This window comes from Pteronotus mesoamericanus, unplaced genomic scaffold, assembly GCF_021234165.1.
Source record: "Pteronotus mesoamericanus isolate MK-2021 breed Mesoamerican mustached bat unplaced genomic scaffold, CSHL_Meso_final scaffold_167, whole genome shotgun sequence".
Taxonomy (NCBI): domain Eukaryota; kingdom Metazoa; phylum Chordata; class Mammalia; order Chiroptera; family Mormoopidae; genus Pteronotus; species Pteronotus mesoamericanus.
The window spans coordinates 26,194,230-26,216,202 of NW_026555308.1; the positions used below are offsets into that span (position 1 = coordinate 26,194,230).

The 21,973-nt window shown below is 40.3% G+C and overlaps 1 protein-coding gene across 3 annotated transcripts; it reads right to left on the reverse strand.

The window, feature by feature from the left end:
- Window positions 1-1,423: 1,423 nt before the first annotated feature.
- On the reverse strand, window positions 1,424-11,150 carry CTXN3 (cortexin 3). Of its 3 annotated transcripts, XM_054589873.1 has the most exons (4): window positions 10,784-11,150; window positions 10,314-10,400; window positions 7,656-7,845; window positions 1,424-2,645 (listed from the first exon to the last, which is right to left on the reverse strand). In XM_054589873.1, the coding sequence occupies exon 4, from the start codon at window positions 2,545-2,547 to the stop codon at window positions 2,302-2,304; it is 246 nt and encodes an 81-aa protein (XP_054445848.1). In that variant the 5' UTR covers window positions 2,548-2,645; window positions 7,656-7,845; window positions 10,314-10,400; window positions 10,784-11,150; the 3' UTR covers window positions 1,424-2,301. The 3 variants fall into 3 exon arrangements, with proteins under 3 accessions (XP_054445848.1, XP_054445846.1, XP_054445849.1); XM_054589871.1 differs by lacking the exon at window positions 10,314-10,400 and having other exon boundaries at window positions 10,784-11,148; XM_054589874.1 differs by lacking the exons at window positions 7,656-7,845; window positions 10,314-10,400; window positions 10,784-11,150 and adding an exon at window positions 7,427-7,642.
- Between the last annotated feature and the right edge of the window lie 10,823 nt (window positions 11,151-21,973).

Below are 21,973 nucleotides of genomic sequence, written 5' to 3' on the forward strand. Positions count from 1 at the left end.
ACTTTGGTTAAACTCCCAATAAAGTAAGAGAAAAATTTAATGGGGACATACATGGCATGGTACATTTGAAGAAAAAAGGAAACTTTATAATTAGGGGGCTAAGGAAATATGTGTTATTAAGACACCCAAGATACTCAGGTGGCTTAATAAACCACAGGATGACCACAAATCAGTGTCTGTGTTTTTCTTTAGATCTAGCAGCAAAGGATATTTGAAGGCATCAATAAACTTTTAGCATGTAGAAACCACGGAGTGGTTCACTCTTTTTTCAATCTGACTCATTCTTAAAGTGATGTGTTCAGTTATAAATTCTACAGCTAAAGAAGAAAGTTGAGTAGTTGGATGGTAAGAAAAGAATCAAAACTTTCATACATTCCTGATGGGAATATAAAATAATGCAGCCACTTCGGGAAATAGTCTCACAGTTCTTCAAAAAGTTTAACATAGAGTTAGAATATCACCCAGCAAACACACTCCTAGGAATATACCCAGGAGAACCGAAAACATATCCATACAAAAACTTGTACACAGATGTTCATAATATCATTCTTCATGCTAGCCAGCGAATAAGCACTATACCGGTGAATAAACAAAATGTGGTATAACCAAACAATGGAATATTATTTCATCATCCAAGGGAGCAAAATACTGACCATGCTACAATATAAATGAACCTACCTTGAAAACTTGCTACACATTCTATAATTTCACTTATATGAAATGTGCAGAATTGGCAAATCCATGGAGACAGAAAGTGGATTAGAGATCTCCAGGGTCTGAGAGGAAAAGGGATAAGAAGTGACTGCTAGTGGATATAGAATTCTTAAATTAGATAGTGGTGATGTTTGCACAAATTCTGTAAATATACTGAAATACCTGAATTGTATACTTTAAAAAGGTAAATTTAATAAAGCAATTTTATTTAAGTAAAGAAAAAAAAATCAGTGGGAAAATAGAGAGGGCGTAGTCTAGGCAGTAGAACCCCCAGAGAATGTTTAAAAAAAAAAAAAAAGAAACAAGACCGCAGTTTTTACTAAGGGCTGCCTTTTTAGACATAAGTGGCTTTTAAACTTTTTATAAATGTAAAAAAACAATGGGTAGCTAAGAAGAAAATTAAAAGACATAGACTATAAATACAGCCTGAGGGGTTTAGTTTAGAGACAAGGAAGGTTTTCCCACCAATAGAAGTTGGAGTAAGAGGTTTTCACTTCTCTCTTTTTGGTGGAATTAAATGGTGCTTAGAATAGGTTTTATGCGTACAAGACAATTTGGAGGAGCCCTTTCTGAAATGGCAGGGGGATGAATTAGATGACCTCGCACGGTCTTTGCTCCTTTTCTCTTCCTCAGAACACTCAGACGCTCAGCGCCCGGAAGGGCGCGCTGCCTCCAGTGCGTTTAGTCCCAGAGAAATATGAGGAAACTCTTCTGTGTCTTCAAAAGTTTTATTTGGTTTCTATATTCAGTCATAAACACACAGTTCTCTTGAGACGGTGAAAGTCTCCTCCTCTAAACAATGAACTTTTTATTTAAAAAAAAAAAAAAAACAACAAACAAACCTGAGGCTGCACTGGTAACCTATTATTTCAGTTATTTGTGTAAAGAAAGTAAATTCAGGTTATGTATAGCAACCTCCACACATGTTATTAATATGAATACATAGAATGTACCTGCTCTGGCAAATAGTTTTAAAATCTCCATGAACCGTTGAATCCAGGTTTATTTAAAGAATTAAATACCATCCTCATATTTTCCCAGGATGGAACCATGTCTTCTAAGCCCTCCCCTGGCCTCCCCATGCACTTTGCTTTAGGTGAAAACAAGAACCTGCTTTTGGTCCACTGAGCACAATGTTCCTCACTCTCTGCCTGGGACCCAGAATCCCATGAAAATAAAACAGTCTGAGGGACAGGATTAAAGCAAGAAAGTCTCTCCATGGCCCTGTCACCAAATTCAAATCAGATCCTTTCTAGTCTTTATTCTCTGGTCGGGTTAGATAGTGCTTCCTCTTAGGACAAAGTTGATGTCAGCGTCGATGCTCTTGGTTCCACCGTCGCACACACTCGACAGTAATCGTGCATTGAGTGTGCGCAGACATTTAACGTTATTTTCGGTTAGTAATATAAAGCTCCATTTCCAATATACTCAAATGTTTTAACCCAACAGCATGCTTACTGAGTAATGGATTGTAGTCTTAGGAACAGACGTTGCTAAAACTTGATTTGCTGAGAACATTGATGAAAGAGAATTCCTTGCCAAGACATGAAGCACTTCACCCCTTCAGGCGGGGGTCTGCTCCCCCTTCTAAGCAAGGGCATGGTCAAACTGCCCTTTCTCTAGGCCTTCAAGCCCGTCAGCCCAGGTCGAGGTCGGCATGCTTCGATATGGGTCCAGAAGAATCCGGAAGCACCTGACAATGAGGATGCCCAAGAAAATGAACAACAAAATCACAAAAACAAATGTAGTCTTTTGCTCCAGAGACATGCTAGAATCTGACAACGTGTCCCCGAAGGGCACTAGGGGTGAAGGGACAGGGTGCCCTCCATCCATTGTCTAGGGAAGACAGAGCACAGGATCTCCCAGTTTCGTTTTCTTCCATCATCAGTCTGCTGAGATCATGGCGTTGGCACCTTGAGAGGGTAAATTATCTGGAGGAAGGAAGAAAGAGAAGAAAGGGAAATAACTAACAAAGAGCAACTTTATTTCTAGGCTCACAGTCATGTTTTCCAGAAAGAGGAAGGACTCTCTAAACTTTTTCACTAGAGATGCCTAATTTTGTACAATATTTTACTCTTGCATGAAATTACCAGACTGTCCTCAGAGCAGCCACCTGAGGCCAGGGGGGACAGGCAGGGAAAGTAACCAGAGTACAGAAAATGAGAAATGTGCAAGGTAATGTGCTTGCCAACTTAACATCCAAACCCAGCCTCCGTGTCAAGTCTCTTCTAGGTTCCCTCCAATAATATTACTCTTATATCATTCCTATAATGATACCATTGATTGAACACCAACTATCTGCAAGAACTGTGGCTAAACACAACATGTATTAGCTACTCTACTACAAGTTCCATGAAAGCAGGGACCTCTATAGTTTCAGGGCAAGGACACTGAGGCTAAAAAATGTGCTCAATATAGAAACTCTCCCAGGGATCATCAGGTTCTGGGGTCTAGCCTCCACGTTACTGCCAAAAGAGTATAGGACCTTGGAAAGATCACTAAACTGTGAAAATGGAAGTAGAAAGACCTGTGTATCTCATGTGGCTATAATGAGGATGAATATCTGTGAAAAGCCTTTGAAAAGCACACAAAGAAGAAAAACAAGGTGTTGCTTCGCTGAAGACATGACTAAGAGAGCTACAATGCTTCTTTGCTTTCCCTTGCCTGAGCCAAGAGGCAAAGGAGGTGTCTCGGACTTCCAAACCATTAGGCTCCTGCTGCTTTTTCTTTTTTCTGCAGAAAACAAAGGCCAGTTTCAATAGTTGACCCTAGGAAGTACCTAGAGAACTGAGCTAGGGAAATGGAATTGATTGACTGCTTTTTTTCCCCTTTATTTTATTGTTGACGCTATTGCAGATGTCCCCATGATTGCATTTTTTTAAAAGCCTCACAATGGCTTCTTACTCCTTAAGACAATTTCGTGGAGAATAAGAGGACATTTTACTGATAGAAAAATTAAGGAATATGGATATTATTGTTTGGCTTTAAAGGCAAATAGAAGTATACACAAAGACCATTAAAAGCTTCTCATATTGACCTAAATCTGTTTAAATCAAATTTTGTAAAGAAGAGTATCTGTATTACATATTACTATATAGAAAATCATATGACACCTTTATTTATGACTCAGTCTGTTGGAAAAGTTACGTAGCAGAGTAGTCAGGGATGAAAATTAACATGGTTCAAAATATTATGCTCAATAAAAACAAGCAACCAAATAAAAATAGAAATTATGACCTAAAAAGTTAATGCAATATTTCTTCAGCTAACTTATAATCATTGCGTTGAAGTACAGCAGTAGTGATCATAATACTTTGCATGTATGTTGACACTTCAAAGTCTATAAAATCCCAGTGTTAAAAGCAGTTCATAAAGGGAGTGACAAGCAGTATCTGGGAGGAATGAGTTATCAGTTTGGGGGGAAAATATTTCACAGTTCCATGACTGATTTTTTTTTTTTTGAAAGGCTAACATAGTTGCAAAGGAAACATTTATGATTCATTTTTATTTTGAAGTAAGGTTGGGATGAAATTTGACAGTATTTTAAAAAAAATAAGTTCCTTAGGACTGTAGAGGATGTTCATCGATCAGGCTTGGTTTGGTTTGCTTGGGTGTTTGTTCATCCTGGATCGGTAACTGAGGCTGAGGGGAGGGAAGGGGGCCGGAGATGGGGCCGGAGATGGGGCCGGAGCTCCCGACGCCGCTCTCCTTAGTGCTTCCTCCCAGGGCCGTCTGTACCCACCCAAAATACCCCAACTGGACCTAATCTTACCAAATAGAAAACTCTCCAAGGGCTAAGTCAAAAGAAAGCCATGTATAGGCAGAATAGATACCTAAGGTGCCCCTGCCATGTTCCTTCTTGTCTTCTCACGTTTTGGTGCGGACCCCCACACTCACACCCCTGCCCTCCCACTGACGCGCCGGGCCCCACTCTGCGTCCATTTTCCCTCCAGCCCAGATGAGAGCAGAGTCCTTTTCTATGTCTGTTCTCAATGCAGCTGAAAATACAGGTTTGCATTTTCAGAAATTTCCTTATGAAACACTCCATAAATCAAAAAAGGAAATACAGAAAATTAAAGATCATTAACTATATAAATGCACAACATAAACATTTCAGGATTTGTGAAATTCAATGAAGACAGCAAAGAGCTAGACATAGGATCTTCTGAGCCTGTGATAATTCCTCCCCATCCACAGGCTGGTGCCGAGTAGAGCAGTGCCTTGTTCAGTTCTTCCCTTCCCACCTCAAGTCTCCACTGATAGGAGCCGTGTTGACACCCAGAAGCAGTCTTCCCCAGCCTTGCCCTCTATACAAGGCAAATGTCAACTCCTTTGCTCCTAGTTCATCATCTCATATTTCTTAGGCTGTTCTAATAACTCAGGTTTTGAGCTCATTTGTAGGATTCAGTGATGGACAACCATGTGAAGGACCCTCGGCAAATAACCTAGTCATCGGATTCAGTTTAGAGTGATTTAAAAATGTTTGGTTTTACCACCTTGTTCTGATTAAAAGGCAGATGCAAGAATATGGTTAACTCTCTTTGCAGTGTGATTATGTGCTTTGAAAACTCTATAGCTCTGTATAAATTGTAAGCCTCTTCCCTCCCTGGATACTCTGGTGCCCAAATTCCTATTAAGATTACTTCCTTTGGTCATATCATTAAAGGACATTAAATTGCAATAGTTTACCAAGGAAAATGACACAGTAACACAGTAAGGATTTGCCTGTGAAAACTGTTCCTACTTGAAGGAGAGGAAAATGTGGTTAATAGAAAGGCCATGGCCAGGAGGCTCAGTTGGTTAGAGCATTGACTTGTATGCCAAAAGGATTGACCAGGAACTTGATTCCTGCTCAGGGCACATACCTAGGTTGTGGGTTCAATCCCTAGTTGGGGTGTGTACAGGAGGCAACCAATCAATTTCCCTTTCACATTGATCTTTCTCTCTCTCCCACTCCCTATCTCTCTAAAATCTATGGGTGAGGATTAAAAGGGGGAAAATTGAAGGAACATCTTGCTGGGAGTGAGGGGCTGCTAGAGAGGACTAGGGGGAACTGACATGGATGCTATGAGCAGATGGCCCAGCACGGGAGTCCTGGGGAGTAATGGGAGATGGGGCCGGAGATGGGGCCGGAGCTTCCGATGCCGCTCTCCTTAGTGCTTCCTCCCAGGGCCGTCTGTACCCACCTGGGTGGGTAGAAATGAGAAAACCAGGAGATTGTTATAAAGGGATTTAGAAACACAGAGATCCGGAAAGAAATGCCGACTATTTCACAATTTTGCCTAGGTGTGATTGAAACCCTTGGAAGAATCTGGAGTTTTTTTTGTTTTTTAAACCCACAATGAGCTAATCAATAATTTACAAATTTGGACAGTTCAATAAGCATGTTTAAGTTAAAGGAAGCATCAGATATAAGATGCAGAAAAAGAACTAAATGTAACCACAGTACAAAAATATTCAAAAACATGTACATTTTAAAAATGTCTGTCTTAAAGTAAAATGTCCCTTTTGGTATAAATGATTCTTAGGAATGTTCACAATTGCTTTTAGCAAAATAACGAAATCTTTCTTTTAGATGAATAGTGAAATCCAGGCAGGTAAATTATTTCAGAAGACTTTGACCCAACCATAAATGTTAATAAGAACTAAAGGTAGTAAATAACTGAACCTAAAAACAAAAACAAACTAGGAAAACAACTAGAACAGAAACAGAATCATAGAAATGGAGATCACATGGAGGGTTATCAGCGGGGAGAGGGAGGGAGGAGAATGGGGGAAAAGGTACCCCTGTAAGAAGCATAACCAGTAGGTACAAAATAGATGAGGAGGGGAGCGGTTTAAAGATAGTATAGGAAATGGAGACGCCAAAGAACTTATATGTACAACCCATGGACATGAACTAAGGGGGACAGGGAATGCTGGTGGGAGGGGAGTACAGGGTGGAGGGGAATAAAGGGGAGGAAAAAAAACGGGACAACTGTAATAGCGTAATCAATAAAATACACTTAAAAAAAAAATAAAAGGCAGTTATCTCCAGTATAAGCAAGATGGCAGGTAGAGCAGTGTTTTAATCCTGACTGGCTTCCCTGCACACGCAGCACAGCTGTGTCTACCCTCTGCAAGGTCTGTGTGTGTGTGCACGCTCAGGGAATAAAGTCTAATTTTAACACTGGACAGAGGAAATATTAATTAACAGATGCCATTTTAAAAAATCCTACAATACATCCCTTTTTTCAAGCCAGGCTTCCCAGGCTCTGATATTCACAAAGTGTAAAACACCCTGAATCACTTACGAAGCCCCGTGTGAGCAGTCCATCTTAGCCACAGTCATTCTCACTATTAGCCACTCGCTTAGGAGTAATTTGCAGAGGCTCACTCTTTCTTTCCCCATACTTCCTACATGCCACATCAAGATCCATCTTTCTGAGCTCAGATCTCGCTACTCCTCTCCTCAGAGAACCTTTGTCCTCCAGTGTCCAAGACCCTAACCCGCCCCTTAACCCCTCGTGGGTCTGATACCCCTGTTTTCTGGACCACAAATTAGGTCATATTCTGACAATGGAATTTTTCTAAGATATTAATTTATTTTCACAATAAGTTTAAAAAGGGACAAACATCAAATCACATTTGGCTTTGAGTAAAATGACTGATGTACTGATAAGGACAAGCTGACATGCAATTGAGTCCGGGACACCTGGGGAGAAAACCTCACCTGGTCTGCTCTACGGCTTCACCCAACACCTGCTGTTCTTTGAACACCTCCAGGTTTCCCACCTGTGAGCTCTGAGTCCCGACGCTTTCCTCCTCGCCCTGTTCCTGCCCGTCGGTCTCTCTTCTTCCCCCACGGTCCTCACCAAACACCACTTCCTCAGCAGGGCCTACATCCGCCCCCTCACCAAAGGCAGTGGGTGCTTTCTGCTCTGCCTCCAAGAGCACTTTACCTGCATTTCTGCGGCAGCACCTTGTTACAGGGCACGTCTCCACGGGGTTCGTCTTCTTCCCCTTATTAAACAACAGGCTCCTTGAGGAATTCCTTGGTGTTCGGGGATCATTGCCTCTTTCAATAGAGGTTAACTCAAATCTCTAGCCCCTTACAGTCCAGGGAACTGAATTCCAACTTCAGGGTGCCAGCTGATACAGACAGAGGGTAAAAAAAAACAACAAACCAAAAAAAAAAAAAAAACACCATGTCATCCAGCTGAACTGGGATGTCAGACCACTGTGTTTGAATTAGATCTTGGTTCAAAGAATCGCAGATAGTCTGAGTCACAGTGACACTTTCGTAGTCACAAATCTCATTATTTGAAAAGGAGTTATTCGGTCCTTTAAATATTCCTGGGCCTCACTGCTGACTGGTGGGTCTGAAATATAAAAATTAACTGGAGATAAGCAGTTTCCCTCTACTTAAGGGGTCAACTCCTTCTAATCTAATCTGCTTTTTATCAGTCCAGAACGGCAGCCATTGAAAATATCTTGAATCCAAATGTCTTACATGGAAACTCTAAATGTTAACATGTGCCCTTCTCAAGTTTGGATCCTTCCTTTGGACATTTCATTTCATTGGCATCTCATTATACAATTTCGCAGTAAAGAAAAATATTTTATCTGAAGAAAGTATATCTCAAAGCAATGACATGTTTCTTATTTTTGAAGCGGCCGCAGCAGAATGAGTTGAGTGTGTGTGGTACCACACACAGCCATTTCGTTCTGCCATCTCACTTTTGTGGTCCTCGGCTCTCACACCCGCCCTCCTACAATCGTAGCAGTAACAGTAGTGGCCGATGCAGTATATAAGCAGTCCTGCCTGGCATGCACTGAGTGGTCAATAAATAGGTGATGACAAATAAGTGTGTTCTCTTTGTACCATTTTTGTGCAAAATAAGATTTAGTTCTGATTTGTTATGCAAATCAGCACACAAAGCAATAAAGATTATAAGCAATTGCCCCAAATTTAAACAAAAAAAAAAAAAATCTGTTGCCAAGAGAGCAGCATCCCCCTAAGGATACTGGATCTCAGGTTCCTCTCTGGCATGTTAGAATGAATAGAAAGTCGTCATCTCTCAGCTGCGAGCGGTGTGCAGGGTGCAGTTAAGCAATGCTGTCTGTATTTTAAGTACTCCTAAACCACATAATTGCTGTACCTAATTTTTAAAACCTCTAGGCCAGGAACCTAGTTATGTGACTTGACATGTTTTCAAAAGTAGGTGTTAGAAACAGTTCGTCCATTGAGAAAGAACACTCACAGGCTTGTCCAGTTTACCTTCCCATGTGACAGACAGGACACTCTGTCCTGCAAAAACTCCCTGGGTACCTTATTTCTATTTATCCAGCCGACTAGTGAGCCCAATCTGTAGACTGCAACAGGAAGGAAACTGACTAGGTAAGCAGGACTGAATTTGCAACAACTGGCAGAGAGGAACTGACTTAAAAGTGCAGTATTATTTTGCCCACAGTTTTGAAGATGACTGTAGAAATGTTAATGTGGCTTTCAATGATTAAAATAATACATATCCTGAAGCTGAGGTGAAACAGAATTATTCTCTACTTTCTGAGCTAAAGGAAGCCTCAGCTGCATTACTGTTTGCATAACTGGAGCCTCTGGAGGTCCACCCACCCACCACACCCCCAGACACATGAACATCCCAGTCAACCCTATTGTACCTTTCCCCCCACCACTGGGAGCCCTCCACAAAAGCCACCTCATCACCTAAGCAATCAAATCACTATATAAGCAAATGAATCTTGTAGATATCTCTGAATCTTGTAGAAATTCTGTGTATGAGCTCTGGGAACAGTAACTTGCCTTCCAGGATATGCACACAAAGATGCAAAATGTTTCCTATAAATTCACACGATTCATGGCCCTCTTGGTGGCCAGCCAAAAACTTCAGGTAACCATTTCCAGGCTCTTTGCAGGTACTTCATGCATTTTAACCACCACCCCCCTTCTTTCGGCTCACATAAATACATGGCAACTCCCATATTCTTCTTTTCCGAATACAGCTCCCCTGTTCCACTACAATAGCCCTGGTGCTTCAGAATTCACAGGATGGCTAAGAGTAAGTATCATTTATCCACTCAGACAATAGACCCAAGGCTACTAGAAAGCCCATAAACAATGATTTTAAAGACATGTGAATGTGGTCAGCTACGGGTGTCAACAGGCAGTTTCGCAAATGTTGCCGCCCCCACTGCTGCGCTTGGGAGGGCTGGTCCCTCCGCTCTCTGCCTCCGCAAAGTCAGCGCGCAGAAGGGGCAGCTTGGGCTTGGGGTGGACCCTGCCGTTCTGATGCCTGCCAGCTCTGGGTCAGCAGGAAACCTTGCTCCTGCCTGAGCCCCAACCTCAGCTTCACTTCTTCCCTCTCTTCGTCATCCTCCTACCGTCTGCTTGAAGAGTTTTAAAGGGGCTGAAGGGCAAGGCTGCAGCCTAGCTGAGAACATCAGAAAAATACCACCTAGTCTTAGTCAGTCGCTGGGGATATCAAAAGGCACCGTTAGCAAACCGAAACTTTTACCTTCAAGCAGTAAACATTACTATTCTACCCAGTTTTCCTTGACTTTCCTTATGTTTCCTAGTGAAAAGAAATGCTTGTTGATACCTCAGAAGCCTAAGGCTGCCCGCTGCTCATCACCCGGGGACGCCAGGGACAGTCGGTGCTGTCATTTTGAGTTGTTGAGTTGCGATCCTTTGTAAACAAATTAAAACATCCCTATTATATATTGGGAGATTAGATATTTGAGGTGAAAGGGAAAAAAAAAATACTGTCATGGCCAAATAGCTTTCATGAAGAATTTACTGCAGCTTAGCAAAGAAAAAAGCCTATTTTACTATTCCTTAATCCAGTGTCAGTAGCATTGTAAACTTAAGCATGCTTTAAGAATAAAAGCATCATTACATCCCCCCGCCCCATATTAACTTTACTCAGCAACTGCTTAATTAGCCTTTATCTGACAGCTGGCTCTGAATTCAGAACTTGGATCCAAAATGTAATTATTTCTCATGCATAAATTGTAAAGTTAGAGAAAAGCATTTCACTAGCCTGTCACAGACACAGTTTTGGTCAAGTACCTGGATCTGGCGGAACAAACACTTGATCCATTTCCTGGTGGAACTGTTACAGGTAGTTACAAGCTTCTTTAGTTTCCATTCCTCCCGACCAGGCTGTGTGAAAGCAGGAGACAGTGGTAGCTGCGAGCAGCTGATGGCACACCCCAGATCTAAGGCTGTTGTTTCAGGCTTAGAAACTTCCCATTAAAACCCTTGAATTAAAGGAGCATCATCTTTCTGTTGTGAGGCATCATTAGCGGCCAACACGGCTGCTTCTTTGAGGCGAGCCATGATTTCAGTTCTGCCTCAGCAACTCTTCAGAGGATTCTGCTTCAGTGAGTAGAGGCAGCATCCGAGCAGTGTGTCTGAAATCATCCCTAAGAAAGCATTAACATTCCAAAGGAGTCCGGGGCGGGGGGGGGAAAGCATCACAGGGCATTCCCATACCTTTTCAAAACCAAAGTCATAAATCTACCAGTGTTCTGCTCTTCCCTATTGATTGTTGATACTGTCCTTCTTTGGGGATGACAATTAGCACCCTGCAGCCACCAGCCTCCCTATCGATTATGGTTTATGACCTTCAGACCAACTTAATTAACGGGAAAACTTCTAGCGAAGGGCATCGACTTAGCATTTGGGAGATGGGCAGCGAGGAAAGACTGCTTTACTTAAAGAAAAGCAGCAGCAATTATGGGAAGCAAAGAGAAAAAAGGAATTAAAAAAGAACAAAGTTACATTTTCGCCACCTGTTTGTATATTTGCTAGGCTTAGGTTGCCTGTCCAGTGTCTCCCTGGGCCAACTGGGACCTTGGCAGGTGCCCCATCCCACAGAGGCCATCCGAGACCCCGTGACGAATAAAGATATACGTTTGTTGGGAGGAAGTTGCTCTAATTCTACCGATAGTAGCTACATGGCGCAATACTGTATTCCTTCTCTAGAGTGTCTAAGTAAATTTAGAAAATATTTTAGGATACAGTTTATCTTTTTACAAAACGTGGTTCTCTGGAAAGGATTCAGCATAACCCTTAAGATGGAACATCCTTGGTTTTTGGCAATTCGCCACTTTCTTTGTTGAAGTGGAAGCATAGTTAGCGACAACACCCACCCACCAAATGATGGGGTACATGATATTTAAAGCTCGTCCTGACTGTGCCCGTCAGCTCTGCTGTCTGTCTCTTCAGCCCCTGTGAGAAGTCGGCCATTACCCTGTAGCTTTAGGGGGCTTGAGCACAGCTCATTTCCTAAGAGGAAAACCCGGTATGTGCTAACAACAGAAAACAATCGTAGCTAGGTCTCAGGCCCCAGAAAATTCAGACGCTAAATCTTAGACTCGAAAAGTAAGAATCGAATGCTTGACAGTGGAACCTAACCTCACAAGGACGGGGAGGTTTTTTTCCCTTTATGTTTTCTGGATTTTTAGCGACATTTCCTTTCCAGTTAGTTTTATTTACTGTATTTTCACACACACGCATACTCACTCACAATGCAGTGGGACAAATAAAATCCTACAGAGTAGTATCAGTTAATACTAATTGGCGTCCTCTGCGTTTTTAGCAGATGGTGCTGGTAGAGGGAGTGCCCTGTCTCGGTAATGCCAACGCAGTGTGGCTCAGGGAGCATGCTGGCCCCACCCTCCCTTATATACTTATCATTCCAGTGGCAAGAAGGCACTCTAGTTAGAAACAACTGCCCTGCCCAGGAGGCCTCCTCAGATATTGTTTTAGCCTAAAGGCTCGGAGACGTGGAAGGGAACGTGAGAGGGCGGTGGCTGTCCTCTAGCTACTCTGCAGGCTGAAACTATCCAGAGAGATGAGTGCCTGGCCTATTTTTAAAACTCTCCAGAGAAGTAGGTTCCACAACCCCTTCTAACACTTTCTGTTTAAATGACATCCTCCATGGCTTACTTAGTCTAAATAAGCATATTTTCCTTTCATTCTACACTGACTGCAAAAAGTCAGTCATGAACCACCACAAAATATTGTGAGAATGTTCTTTCCCCAAAGAACCTGAACTGGGTAAACCAAATATCACTGGACGACAATGTGCTGATTCCAAGATCTTACCGCCAAGTTTGCATATTTCTTTTATAAGATAACTACAGTTGGAATTATTGGAATCAGCCCTTCCCCCACGCTGTTACATTATGTGAATCATCATGAATTGTGAAACAATGAGGAAGGATTTAGGAAAAGTCCAGTTCTTTGAATATTTTGTAGTAGGTCCTATTTCTTTAGTCTTTAATAATTTTTAGAGCATTTCTCTGAATTCTTCCTTGGATTTCTGCTCTCTGGCCCAGCTTTTAAATGGGGGGCCTAGAATGCTCCCCAGAGCTGTGTGAAGCTCAGACTCACATGGAACTATGATGATACAAGGTCATTTCACAGGTGCACCTGCTATGTTTCTCTTATCCAGACTGATCCTAGCGTTATACCTATGTACTAATTCAGCCTTTCTTTTCAAGCACACAACATCATGACTTAAGATTGTTAGAAATCTATTTTAGGAACTTTTCCTATATTCTAATTTCAAGTCTCACATTTCATGTGCTTTAGGTTACAATTCTTTCCTAAATGTCCTATGCTGCATTTTCCATAAGGAAATAGACAGTGAGTATGAAAAAGGCTTCATGAATCATCAGGATTTATGCCACCACAGGCTATGTTATTATTATCATCACCATTGTGTTTCTGTCTGACTCTGCTTAATTCTCAAAATAACATTGAATCAATTCTTGGTATGAGCTTCAAAATATAAATATGATTTTCTTTTTATTTTTATCACTAGATTGTTTTGTAAATTCTTTTCTTCTTTTGTGTAGATTTCTTTTTCTTTCACGTATTCAAGAAATAGTCATTAAGTGTCAGAACATACACAGGTATGTTCTGTATTAGGCGTTGCAAAGAATAAAAATATGAGTCCTAGCTCTCTGCCTAACTTTGTTCAGGTTGTGTACAGCTCTAGAAGGCTCCCCGGTGAGGGCCCAAAGAGCCTCTGGCAATGGCTGCGGAGCATCTTGACTAGCACTAATTGAATGGTCAATTAGTAGTTGGTGAATCTGGAACAGAGAAGTATTCGAAATGAAAACGAGGAACAAACAATACTGCAACTCAGTGTGAATCTATTTGAAAAAAGAACATAATACTTGTGAGGATTACAAATTGCCCAGCAAAATCAGTGAGTTTTTCATTCTTTCCTTTATAAATCAAAAAACATAAAGCCTATAGGAAGGAAATGCACCATGCTCATGAAAAAGCCAACGTCCTGTCCTAAGAAGAAGGGACTTGACAAAATGTCCCACGATGGTTCTTCCTAGAAATAGTATTTGCAAAATTTTAGTTATTAATTCTAATTGTAGTTTGAAAGGATGAGGGCATCACTATGGATTACTCACTGTTCAAAGCAAATTCATACTGAGGAGTTAACTGCTTGGTGGGTGAATTTATTCTCTTAAAATGACTGGTTACAATAAACAGTTTTAAAATGACTTTGAAATATTTAATCCCTTTAAGATGTCATATAAAGTACTAATTAGAGTTTTATATGAATCATCCTTCCAAATTTTTGTGCTGCCGCTTTGGCACTATTCTTCCTTTCCTTTCAACAGCTGCTCTTCAGAAGGAAGCCAGTGCTGTGCCGACACTGAGAGGACGAAGCAGCTTAGAACATTCAGATGATTTAAAATATGAAATTGAATGTACCCGAGAACGACGGACCCTTTTATAGCTGACAAAATTCTGGAACTAAAAATCTGGCGACTGAAAAATGAATTTGAAAAAAAAAAAAAACAAACCCCAGAGGTAAAAAATAATCATACAGAACAGTTAAAAATCCTTGTTAAAAAATGTATGAAAAACCAATCTCAATTTCTGATATTTAAACTTGTGGAAATGGTGGAAAGGAGGCTGAGGAAATGGTAGTAAACAGAGGTTATGATATATCGTTACTAAATGCAAGTTCCAGCTGCCTCAATGAGGTAGTCAAGCTGCTGCTTAAAAAAAACATTTAACTTTACAAATATTCCAATATTTCAAGGGGATCGGTCAAAAGTTCTAGTGATATTATTTAAAAAGTCAGATATTAAGGGTACATCTTTCTCTCCAATTCTATGTTCCAAACTGGTAGGAGGTCCACCATCTACAATTTTGCCTATAAGTAATATATATTTTATATTTATACATATAGTAATGTGAAAATATTATAAAAGCATCTCTGTGTGTTATATAATATTAAATTACCTCAGGACCTTGTTAAAGATGCATATTTGAAGGTCCCAGACCCAGCTTAATTAATTCAGTAAGTCCAAGAATCTGTATTTTGAATAAAAAATCTACATAATTAATAATGTAAGACATATGAAGTCTACACATTGAAAATGATATAGGTACATTTTTTTCCTCTCCTTGATTTTTTGGCCATATTAGGTATTTTAACTCTGTGAGGGAAGAGCCTTACGCATTGAAAACTTGATTAAATCCATGAAAATGCAAAATGCTTTGAGAACCTCTGCCTGCAATTCCCATCTAAAGCACAGGCGTCTTCTCTTCCTCCCTTCCTCCCCCTCTGCGTCCCATTAAAGCGGCAGTAAACGATGACCAGGAAGAGAGAGACTTGGTCTACTTCTAGGAGAGGAAGGTGAAGGGAGGAGTGCTGAAAGGGAAACAGAGCTTCAAAGACATGCAGACGGGGTGACGTCTCCAAAACAGGTGACTGTCTGGCAGGAAAGACTAAGGTCAGGATGAGAAGTAGGGCTATAAACAGGAAAAAGTGGACGGACTGGGGACAACCGAGTGACCACACTGCCTCCCAAGGCTGTAGAAGTAACTAGCGGGCCAGGAATCCTGGTGTAACTCTTAGAAGGGGTGGCGGTGCTGAAGATTGAGCTGAATTATCATTTATCGTAGCAGGAAGGGAATAGAGAATGTCAGCATTGACTAAATGGGCAAGAGATGAGGTCAATTGGTTAATAAGAAAATAACAAGGGAGCCAAAAAGAAATAACTGTTAAAATTCCATTCTCCCTGGGTTTAGACCTGGGAGATGAGGGCAGCACATAGCATCACTACATTTCACCAAAGTCCCTCCTAAGCAATTTGATTGTTTAACCATGTGCATATTGTTTAACTACGTGCATTTCATGTGTAAAAATTGTCAGTGTAACAGAAGAAACCATTGAAGAATAAAGAAAAACCTTTCTTGAGATCCAGGCAAAGAATCTCTTATGATGTCATCTTAGCTAGTACCAGCAAGAAATAACTGGATAATTCTTTGAGGACGGGAGCTTCCTCAAATACCCAGAATCCCCCTTAAGGGCTGTGGTCTATCCTGCATATAAGTAAAGTTGATCCTTCTAAGTCCTTCTAAAACATCATATACACACTTAACATGTGATTTCTTGCAATTGCATGCAGTGCAATAAGATCTAAACTATTGCCCTAGTTTCCCCACATTATGCAGCCATCATCTGTTTTTATATGTGTTTCCTACTTATTTATTTTTATAGCCAACTTCTATTTAATTATATTTATGTATATGTATCATTCCCCATTAAATTTCAGAAATGTTTGAAGACAGCTATGAACTGGGGGTAGCAGGAGATCACTTTCATTATGTATTCAATGAATTTTCCTATTGCTGATCTAAAACAGGCCAGATATACATACTTGTTTTCAATATTTGAAGAATAAAATCTTTAAGATTTTATTCATTTATTTATTTTTAGAGAGAGAAGAAGGGAGGAAGAAAGAGAGGGAGAGAAACATCAATGTGTGGTTGCCTCTCGTGCACCCTACTGGGGCCCTGGCGCCCAACCCAGGCATGTGCCCCGACTGGAAATTGGTTTGCAGGCTGGTGCTCAATCCACTGAGCCACACCAGCCAGGACTAAAGATAAAATCTTTTTAGAATGGTTATTTAGCTAAAGCACTGGATACCATATTTAATCTAAAAAACAAAAAAACAAAAAACCTGTGTCTTTTATAAACTTTATTTTGCAGCAATTATACATAAATAATAACATACTCAAATATGCTTCATGTGTATTATTAACACAAAGGTGAAAATGCTGCATGGTAAATTATTAGGACTGAATACAATTTAGGAGAATTTTTTCAAAGAGCTTGTGAAAAAGGCAATTCCTCATTTAAAATGCTCAAGAATAGCACTATTAAAATAACCCAAGCGAGGGCAGACATTAGCCAAGTCTCACTTCCATTTGCTTTCATCTTCATGAGAATGCCCTTCAGCATTACTTTCAGAAAGGGTCCTTGCCTTTGTTCTCAACATTTTTCTTAATTCAGAAGTAGACATGGGATCAATTGAGAAAAATGAACATTTAGTGTTGCCAACAGCCGTACAGTTGGTGTTGCATATCATGAATAGGGTGAGGGGCTTGGGTCAAATGCCAATATGATATTCAGTGGACTATGGATTACTAATGTGTAAGCCAAGACAGCTGTGTTTGCAAATGGGAAAACGATGAAGAAAAATCTCTCTCTTGTTCTCTGTACATGTTGATATTCTTAGATCAAGTCAGAACAGTCTTATGGAGGTGTGGAGAATTGAGCCTTAGGGTGGTGTAAAATAATGAATGACCATTCACCATTAACAGTCTCCCTCTCCCTGGGCCTGCCTTCGAGAGTTAGCCTCTGTGATCTGAGGTGAGATCTTGCTGGCTCTGGGACTTTGTCTTCCTCTTCCCCTAGGGATGGAGTCCGCCCGTGGTCTATCTACCTGATTACTGTTTCTTGCATCCTTTTTTTCCAAAACCATTTCTCACTCTTTAGTCCCATCCCCTCAAAACCACAACTTTTTCTATGTCATTTGTTTATGTAAAATAATAAATTACCTTTCTTCCTTCAAGTATTGTTCATTCAACAATACTTCCTGGCTCTGGAAACTAAACGTGACAAAGAACAATGAATCTTATTTTTGCAACTCCAATCAACAACGATTCTTTTTATGTATTCTTAGTAGCTAACACCACAAAAGCAACAGTAAAATGATGATGATGATGATTATGATGATAATTAGAATAACAACACAATCACAATAACAAAACTCAGCAACCTTGTACATTTGGTCTTTTTAGAGTTTGAACCATAAAAGTGGTTCAAGAATTGGACCTTTATGTATGTTTTTAATCCAGTGAAAGAAAGTGTGTGAGTGTGTGTGTGTGTGTGTGTGTGTGTGCGCGCGCGTGTGTGAATTTGTTCTAATTGCGCTGTAAGACACTTGAGAATAAAGAAGGCTGGATCTCGTACTAATTTATTTTTCACATGACTGGCTATGATTGTAGCATACATCACAAATTTACCTAATGACTTCACTCTCTGTTATAAATCATCCTAAATAAACACAGTAGTCATATTTTTTCTAGTTGTTTTCTCCTGCAATATTACTGTGATACCTTTCCTGTCATATTAAAGTAAGTCTAACTAGGCATAACCATTAATTACTGGCTTCGAACCAGTAATCTTCATTTGTATCAGTCAAGATAAGTTAGATAATGCTGTGATTTAAAAAAAACTCAGTGGCAGAAAATAACAAAATTAATTTCTTGGTACAGGTTTCTTATGAATCATTTGGGGATTCTGCTCCAATGCACCTTTATACTCATTCTAAGACCCAGGCAGAGAGGCCAGTCTCTACCAGATGTGGAGGGAAGAGGGGAGAGAGAGTGTGGAAAACCATGCACTAGCTCTAAGCCTTAAGCTCTACCAAGTGACTTGACCTGCATTGGACAAAGCAAATCTCAGGGCCACATCTAAATTTAATAGGCTGAGAAGTATAATCCTTCCTAGGAAGGAACATGCAACACTGTCAAACAGTGACATAGCCTACCACTACATTTAACTAGAGTTTTAACCTGTATGTAGTGAATCCCCATAATAACCGATCAGGTGGTTATTGTGATGCCACCACAATAACCGTTCTGGGCACACACTGCCCCCCATCTCAGTTCTGTCTCCCTGGAGCTTCATTCTGCACTAGTGCAATCTCCCACCCAGCCCTTGCTCCAGTTCCACCTGATCTTGGTCTGATCTCTTTCTTAAACCTCCTCACCTCCACTTGGCTTTCAGTCTCAATTTAGATTTTGATGCCCAGGTTCATTTGGTTTCTTTAACCTCTAATCTCTTGGGTCCTCTTTTGGATTATGTCTTGTTTCCTTTCTAGCTCAGTACAATAAGGCAGTTTATTGAGGATGTTGCCCTTCCAACACAGTCCCAGGCTCTGGATCTTTCATAATTGGCAAAGCCACAGTCAGACACTTCCACATCCTCTCCCAGACCCTGGTCCCTGACCTAATGTGTCAGGTATCACACCCATACCTCACAGGGGCTATATCATCCCAGGATGTATGATATTATTATCCTCATTTGATAGCTACATAGACAAAGTAATTTGCTCAGGGACACAAAGATCACACAAATAATTTTGCCTGCCTCTTGATCTTCCGCAAGGCCTAAGATAAATAGATGCAGCAGTGTCTCAGGATAACTGAGGTTTGATAGGGGCCTCTGGAAAAACAATGACATTCATTTCTTCATGGGCAGGGAGGGTGGATGTAGACACAAAAGAGACTGCATCACACCTGGAGTTTGACCAATGCCCTGTCTGGTCTGCAGAAGTGTGTTGTTGCAGCAGGCGAAAGAGCATGGCCTGGGTGAGTCTGGGAGGTGGGCGGGAGGCATGAGCTGGAGCTTCGCAATCGGCAAATGACCAATTTTGGGGTGTGAGATCCTTAGAGAAAAGTTACTTAGAGAAAAGTTCTTTTCATAATTCTGGTCTACTTGCAACATTTCAAAAATAATTTTTGTTGTTGACCAGAGATTATTTTTGTCAATCAGAGGTTATGTTTGTCTTCTCTGTTCTCTTCTTCTATCTTTTATTGTTTTACTGTTTTGTTTTGTTTTGTTTTGTTTTTTCTGTAAATAGACAACATCTCTGAAATCCATGTAACCACCTGACCTTGGCCAAACCCTTTCTTAGATGCATGTGCAACAAGAATTTTAAAAGAGCTGCAACACTTCTAATCAGGTAGTGGTGCTAATTTAAACTACTGGTGACTCCACAAAGCATAAACAGTGTTTATGGGTTTTGGTTCTTTGCTGTCCTCAGAGGGGAACGTAGGCCTGATGGTTTCCTGAGTGCAGAGGCAGAAAGCTCCTCAGAACAGCAAAAACAAACAAACAAAGAAACAAAACAAAACAAAATAAAACACCCTCACACCTAAACTCAGTGTTTGTGATAGGGACTGGCTGATTCACCTTCTCACGCATAATTAAGAGTTTTGAGGTTAAATGGATCTTAAAGTGACTGACCACTGTATGGCAAGACCACTTTTGAGCCACTGAGTTCCCTTGATCCTTGGCTACCTGCCCTCACCTCTTACATGTAGGGAGTTGAATGTGCTCTTGAATTAAAATATTGCATTAGAGGTGGGTCCCAACTGAGTATAGCACTGGGTGAACAGTTGCTTGGGGGAATGGATTGTCTAACTCGTAAGTTCACAAAAATTATTACAACTTGATTGAAAGACGAAATTTCCACCAACATTTTTATGTTCATGTTTTATATTTTTAAATCATTCCTCAAACCATACTCCAAATAGCTTGGAACTGAAAGAGAGCTCCATGCTCCATCTCAGTGATGTTTTACTGTAGGAGGTATCAATAAATAAGGCACTCAGTGTTTTGCTGCTTTAAGAATATTGAGTTTCTTTATTTCAGGGAAGATATTTTAAGTCCCAGGCTACACATTACAAGCAAAATGCAAACAAGCTGCAGTTTGGAGGAAAGCTTGCGTAATTTTGGACATGATCATTCATTCAAAGAAGTGAAATCTATTACAGAGAAAAGAGGATTGAGAGTTACCCGAAGACTCCTGAACCCTTTGCATTGTGACCTGTGGGAAGCAAAGTAGAGTAAAGACCCTAGAGATCTGCATTCTTATAGCAGCTGTGGACAAAGTTAGCTTAAGCAAGCTACCTTTTGGGTCCCCCTTTCTCTAGCTATTAAATTAAGGTTATAAGTAGACCTGAAATTCTATGGTTCAACTTCTACCATATACCCACAAGAAAGAAAAAATTATCACTGTTTTCCCATGCTTGCATGAGCCTACCAGAACACTCACTCACCATCTCCATCAGGATAATTAGAGGGTGTGCAAGCCCTTCAAGAATGTCACTTTTCCAGGGCAAAATGGTCTCACCAGCAATTCAGGAGGTAAATTAGATGGAAATTTTCATCCGAGGATAAGAGAGGTTTCTTCAGTTTTCTTGGACGCTTTTCAAAAATATATTTTGCATTATTGCCTTTTAGGCTGCTTCCCTCAAAGATAGAAAGAATAGGGGTAACTCTTCATTACTATTTGCCTCAGGTCTTCACCTGCATAGTCAGGAGCCAGCTGTTTAGGTCAGAGTGAAGGCCCTGAAGCATAGTGAAAACCATTGAGGCGTATTTTCCTTTGTGGGAATTCCTACGTAGTTTTAACATGTATTCTTGCCACTCTCTGGGGGTGAGAGAGTCAGATCTATTGTGGATGAGGCACAAAAACAACTTCCATACTCAATCTTACATTTAAAATGGAAAATATCATATATCCAGAAGTATTTTCCACAATACATTTGGAGCATCAAAATAGTTCGAAATTGCCTTTAAACCAATCATTGAGAATTATGCAGTTATTCTAAAATACTTGTGCTTTCTTCTTACTGGTAAATTATGGGAAAGAAAAATTCAATTCTACAAACCTGTTTCCATAAACACAAAGAAAACCAACTCAAATCCATCATGATTTGAGTAATTGGTTCCATTCTAATTTAGTGGCTTCTAATAGCACTGCCTGTGTTCCTTTCAAAGGTTAGTATTTATAAAATGAAAATAAATTCAATGGATTTCAAGAAGAAGCATAGTCTGTGAATACCTACATAAATAGTCATTTCAGAGAGTAATTAGAAATCATAGCGCTTAAATCAGTACTTTCCATGCAAAGTTCTTTGTGATGCTTTGCTGGATAAGTTTCACCATTAGGATTTCCTCATAAAACAATAGACTACCTATATTCAAGCATGTTCACCATTTCAAATCTAGTCACATTAAATAATGTAATGTAATTTCAAGATTACTTCTTTGCAAAACTTTTTAGTTTGATGAATTACCACTTGTTTATTTTTTCTTTTGTTTTCCTTGCCTAGGGAGATGTATCCAATAAA

Excerpts from the sequence above, each read along its gene's own strand:
- CTXN3 (XM_054589873.1), bottom strand. The coding sequence starts at position 2,547 with ATGGATGGAGGGCACCCTGTCCCTTCACCCCTAGTGCCCTTCGGGGAC.